This window comes from Amblyraja radiata, chromosome 39, assembly GCF_010909765.2.
Source record: "Amblyraja radiata isolate CabotCenter1 chromosome 39, sAmbRad1.1.pri, whole genome shotgun sequence".
In the NCBI taxonomy this organism is placed as follows: Eukaryota; Metazoa; Chordata; class Chondrichthyes; order Rajiformes; family Rajidae; genus Amblyraja; species Amblyraja radiata.
In genome coordinates, this window is record NC_045994.1 from 2,752,961 (window position 1) to 2,758,996 (window position 6,036).

At 55.7% G+C, this 6,036-nt stretch overlaps 1 protein-coding gene across 1 annotated transcript; it reads left to right on the top strand.

Moving 5' to 3' along the window:
• The first annotated feature begins 2,678 nt into the window (after positions 1 to 2,678).
• On the top strand, positions 2,679 to 4,266 carry LOC116967399 (alpha-2C adrenergic receptor-like). Its single transcript, XM_033013919.1, has one exon. It carries the CDS (start codon positions 2,989 to 2,991, stop codon positions 4,252 to 4,254), a length of 1,266 nt encoding a protein of 421 aa, XP_032869810.1. The 5' UTR covers positions 2,679 to 2,988; the 3' UTR covers positions 4,255 to 4,266.
• The last annotated feature ends 1,770 nt before the right edge of the window (positions 4,267 to 6,036 follow it).

The window sequence follows — 6,036 nt, forward strand, 5'->3', positions numbered from 1 at the left end:
AATTGGTCTGCCGACAATCATAAAAACAAAATACACGAAGCATGAAATTAAAGTGACGAGTGGAAAGGATTAGGGATGTGCAAAGATTTGGGGGGGATCAGTCTCAGTCTAATCCCAACAACAGAAGGGGGAGGAGTTGTACAGTTTGATAGCCACCGGGAAGAAGGATCTCCCTTCTGCATTGACTCCATTATGTGCATATCCAAAAAGCCTCTTAAACATTACTATGGCACCAGCCTCCACCGTCAGTGTGTTCCATGCACCCACTAACCTCTGTGTGAAAAAAGGACACAAACTGACTCTGTAACTCAGCGGGTCAGCAGGGACCCTTCCGCAGACTGATTGCAGGCAGGAAGGTGAAGGAGAAGGGGTATTAGCTACATAAACCGACCCCCCCCCCCCCCCCCCACCCCCCGAGATCAGAGAAAAAAAAACTATAATCGAGCTGTGTTGGAAGGAACTGCAGATGCTGGTTTACACTGGAGAAGTCACAAAATGCTGGAGTAACTCAGCGGGACAGGCGGCATCTCTGGAGAGAAGGAATGGGTGATGTTTCGGGTCGTGACCCTTCTTCGGACTGAGTCGGCCTGCTGAGTTTCACTGTCTCTTTAACTCGTTATCACCTTCCCCACGGCCAACAATGGACCATTGTGAGCTCCATTTTTCCTTGGGCATCGATGCGGGTTCTGATTTGTTCTATGTACCATAGAAACATAGAAACTAGGTGCAGGAGAAAGCCATTCAGCCTTTTGAGCCAGCACCGCCATTCATTGTGGTCGTGGCTGATCGTCCCCTATCAATAACCCGTGCCTGCCTTCTCCCCATATCCCTCGACTCCACTAGCCCCTAGAGCTCTATCTAACTCTCTCTTAAATCCATCCAGTGACTTGGCCTCCACTGCCCTCTGTGGCAGGGAATTCCATAAATTCACAACTCTCTGGGTGAAAAAGTGATTTCTCATTTCAGTCTTAAATGACCTCCCCTTTATTCTAAGACTGTGGCCCCTGGTTCTGGACTCGCCCAACATTGGGAACATTTTTCCTGCATCTAGCTTGTCCAGTCCTTTTATAATTTGATAGTTTCTATAAGATGCCCCCTCAATCTTCTAAACTCCAGTGAATACAAGCCGTCTTTTCAATCTTTCCTCATATGATAGTCCCGCCATCCCAGGGACCTTTTCACATCTCTCGTTTCCCTCTCCCCTGACTCCCGGTCTGAAGAAGGGCCTCGACCCGAAACATCACCTATTCATTTTCTCCACAGAAGTTGCCTGACCCGCTGGGTTACTCCAGCATTTTGTGTCTATTTGCCTATAACGGAGAGATTCCATCAGAATCCCCCAGTCACGGTGGCGCAGCGGTAGTGTTGCTGCCTTGCAGCGAATGCAGCGCCGGAGACCTGGGTTCGATCCCGATATCGGGTGCTGTCTGTACCAAAGGTTCTAGAGGAGGGTCTGTACGGACTTTGTAGGTTCTCCCTGAGATCTTCTAGTTTCCTCCCACATTCCAAAGACGTGGGTTAATTGACTTGGTAAATGTAAAAAATGTCCCTAGTGTGTGTTGGATAGTGTTAATGTGCGGGGATCACTGGTCGGCGTGGGCCGAAGGGCCTGTTGTAAATCTAAACTAAACTAAACTAAAACTGAAATAACACTTCAGATTAAATTATTACCGTGCTGTAAATCTAAACTAAACTAAACTAAAACTGAAATAACACTTCAGATTACATTATTACTGATTATTTGACTTTGGTGAAAGCTCCAATCAAATATTTTACTTAAACGTCCGATACATCTATCTACGTACAAATTATAAATCAGAATTATTTATTGCGTATCTGGTTCATGGAATGAGTGAATTCTCTCCCTCTGTCTCTCTATCACACACTATCTCTACAGCTACAGCCTTTTCGGATCGAACACGGCGGATAATCGAGTATTTACATACAACCTGGAGTTAAAAATGCAGGGAAAGTCGATGCAAACAGCGCATGTTCTCTCTCGTGATCCCCGGTCGGTTCCATCGGCTGCGAGGCAATTTGGAAAGCCCCGGCGGTCCTGCCGTGCGCAGCGCCTGGTACACTGTGGGACCTAACAAGACAGTCGAGCGGAGCGGAGTTCAAACATCTCCTCGACTCGCTGATAATTCTGCACCAAATACTGAAAGCGTGGAAGGGAAGGTTTCTGCTAACAGTTGGGGAGGTTAAACTGAAAAGCCAACGTGATCTCTTACGTTAGTGTGAGGGGCTGTGTGTGTGTGTGTGTGTGTGTGTGTGTGTGTGTGTGTGTGTGTGTGTGTGTGTGTGTGTGTGTGTGTGTGTGTGTGTGTGTGTGTGTGTGTGTGTGTGTGTGTGTGTGTGAGCGTGTGTGTGTGTGTGTGAGCGTGTGAGTTGAGGGTGTGAGTGTGTGAGTGTGTGAGTGTATGTGTGTGTCTGTGAGTGTGTACGTGTCTCAGTGTGTGTGTGTGTGTGTATGTGAGTGTGTAGGTGTCTCTGTGTGTGTTTCAGTGTGTGTGAGTGCGTGTGTCTCGGTGTGTGAACGTGTGTGTGTGAGTGTCTGAGTGTCTCAGTGTGTGTTTCTGTGTGTGAGTGTGTCAGTGTGTGTAAGTGAGTGGGAGAGTGTGTATGTGTGCGAGTGTGTGAGTGTGTGTGTCTGCGTGTGAGTGTGTGTGAGTGTGTGCGTTTGTGTGTCTCAGTGTGAGCGTGTGTGTGTGTGAGTGCGGAGCTCCCCCTCTTAAAGCAGCTTGTGGAAGCAGTGGAGTCAATGAACCAGAGCGTGTCATCAGGCAGCGCAGGCAGGGTTTCGCTGCCAGATCCGCTCCGCTAGCGGTGCTCGGCAGAGTTTAGCCCGAGTGCGCTGCGAGTCGGCATGGGACAGGAGAGCGGGACGTACACTTTGCAATGAGTTGCCCGCTGTTGGGCTGCGGGCTGAGCCGCGTTGTGGATGGAGCAGTGACTGGACCGGTGTGAGTTCTCCCGGCCGGAGGAGCGATGGAGTGCCCCGCCACCCGCGCCAACGCCAGCTCGCTGTGTAACGGGAGCCAGCAGGTGGTGTTGGGGGAGCGCCTCCTCTCCCTGCCCTACTCGGCCCGCACCACTGCGGGCATCGCCACCGCCATCAGCTTCATCATCGGCGTCACCATCATTGGCAACGTCCTGGTCATCATCGCCGTGCTGACCAGCAGGTCGCTACAAGCCCCTCAAAACCTCTTCCTGGTGTCCCTCGCCGCCGCCGACATCTTGGTGGCCACCTTGGTGATGCCATTCTCCTTGGCCAATGAACTGATGGGCTACTGGTACTTCAAGAAGGTTTGGTGCGAGGTCTACCTGGCGCTGGATGTCCTGTTTTGCACGTCTTCCATAGTCCATCTCTGCGCCATAAGCCTGGATAGGTACTGGTCTGTGACCCAGGCCATTCAATACAACTCCAAGAGGACGCCCAAGAGAATCCGCTGCGTGATCCTCACCGTGTGGCTCATAGCGGCCGTCATCTCCTTCCCCCCTCTCATCTCCATGGACAAAAACCTGGGCCGAGAGGAGACCCCCGTGTGCCGGCTGAACGAGGAGCGCTGGTACATCCTGTCCTCCAGCATCGGCTCCTTCTTCGCCCCGTGTGTCATCATGGTCCTGGTCTACATCAGGATCTACCAGGTGGCCAAGACCAGGACCAGGCGGTCGCCGGGCGGCCGAGAAGCGGAGCTGGCCAACGCCGCCGCCGCCGCCTCCAACAAGCGTCGGTCCACCGAGCCGACCGAGCCGTCCCGCGGAGACAAGGTTCAGGAGATCGGAGGCGAGGGGAAGGAGGGAGCTGGAGATTCTTCGTCCTCGGAACAGGAGGATTGTTCCAATCAAGGGAAGTCTCAGACAAGGACTGAAGCTGTGGGGTCCCACAAGCAGGCGGCTTGCACTTGCCAAAGCCAAGCCGAGCACTTAGCCAAGCGGCAAGCTCCACTGACGCCCAACGCCATCAGGAAGAAAGCCATCCAGAACCGCGAGAAGAGATTCACCTTCGTTTTGTCCGTGGTCATTGGCGTGTTCGTTCTCTGCTGGTTCCCGTTTTTTTTCTCCTACAGCCTGACCGCTATCTGCCCGGCCACTTGTTCCATCCCCCCCGCCATCTTCAAGTTCTTCTTCTGGATCGGCTACTGCAACAGTTCCCTCAACCCAGTCATCTACACCATCTTCAACCAGGACTTCAGGAGAGCCTTCAGGAGGATCCTCTGCCGGGAAACCAAGGGCTCTCTGTACCGCGTGTAGGCGGCAGCTTGCAGAGCCGGGGGGGGGGAGGGGTGAGGTGGGGGTAGGGGGGGGAGGGTGAGGGTGGGGGAGAGGGTGAGGGTGAGGGAGAGGGTGGGGGTGAGGGGAGAGGAGGAGAGGGTGAGGGTGGGGGTGGGGGGTGAGGGTGAGGGTAGGGGAGAGGGTGAGGGTGAGGGTAGGGGAGAGCGTGAGGGTGAGGGTAGGGGTAGGGGAGAGCGTGAGGGTGAGGGTGGGGGGGAGAGGAGGAGAGGGTGAGGGTGAGGATGGGGAGAGGAGGAGAGAGTGAGGGAGAGGGTGAGGGTGGGGAGAGGAGGAGAGAGTGAGGGAGAGGGTGAGGGGAGAGGAGGAGAGGGTGAGGGTGAGGATGAGGGTGGGGAGAGGAGGAGATGGTGAGGGTGAGGGTAGGGGAGAGGGTGAGGGTGAGGGTAGGGGTAGGGGAGAGCGTGGGGGTGAGGGTGGGGGGGGGAGAGGAGGAGAGGGTGAGGGAGATGGTGAGGGTGAGGGGAGAGGAGGTGAGGGTGAGGGAGAGGGTGCGTAGAGGAGGAGAGGGTGAGGGAGAGGGTGAGGGTGAGGGGAGAGGAGGTGAGGGTGAGGGAGAGGGTGAAGGTGAGGGTGAGGGTGAGGGTGGGGTGAGAGGAGGAGAGGGTGAGGGAGAGGGTGAGGGAGAGGGTGGGGAGAGGAGGAGAGGGTGAGGGAGAGGGTGACGGTGAGGTGTGAGGGTGAGGTTGGGGTGAGGTGTGAGGGTGAGGGTGGGGGGGAGAGGAGGAGAGGGTGAGGGAGAGGGTGACGGTGAGGGTGAGGGTGAGGTGAGGGGTGAGGTGTGAGGGTGAGGTTGGGGTGAGGTGTGAGGTGTGAGGGCGGGGGAGGGTGAGAGTAGAGAGGGTGGGTGAGGGAGATGGTGAGGGTGAGGGGGGAGGAGGAGAGGGTGAGGGAGAGGGTGAAGGTGGGGTGAGGGGTGAGGTGTGAGGGTGAGGGTGGGGTGAGAGGAGGAGAGGGTGAGGGAGAGGGTGGGGAGAGGAGGAGAGGGTGAAGGTGACGGTGACGGTGAGGGTGAGGGTGGGGTGAGGGTGAGGGTGAGGGTGAGGTGAGGAGTGAGGTGTGAGGGTGAGGGTGGGGTGAGGTGTGAGGGTGAGGGCGGGGGGGGGGTGAGAGTAGAGAGGGTGGGTGAGGGAGATGGTGAGGGTGAGGGTGGGGTGAGGGGTGAGGGGTGAGGGTGAGGTTGGGGTGAGGTGTGAGGGTGAGGGCGGGGGAGGGTGAGAGTAGAGAGGGTGGGTGAGGGAGATGGTGAGGGTGAGGGGAGAGTGTGCACGGAAAGCGAGGATGCAAACCAACAAAAAACAACATTTTCCAAATAAACCAACGGCATGTGACGATACCGCTATCTCAGTTCAGTGATTTATTTCCAAACGAGCGGGGCCGCGGCGTAGCGATCCAGCTGCTGCCCCGGCGACAGCGCCAGAGACCCGGGTTCGTTCCTGACTACGGGTGCTGTCTGTGTGGAGTTTGTACGTTCTCCCCGTGACCTGCGTGGGTTTTCCCGAGATCTTCAGTTTCCTCCCACGCTGCAAAGACGTACAAATATAACGTTGTCCCTAGTGTGTGAATGGGGGGAGGGGGGGTGGGGGGTAGTGTTAGTGTGCGGGGGTCGCTGGTCGGCGCGTATTCGGTGGGCCGAAGGGCCTGTTTCCGCGCTGCACCAAACGGGTTCTATCAATGTGCTGAAGATAGAAACAAAATGCTGGAGTAACTCAGCGGAACAGGCAGCTGAGAACAGGCAGAAGA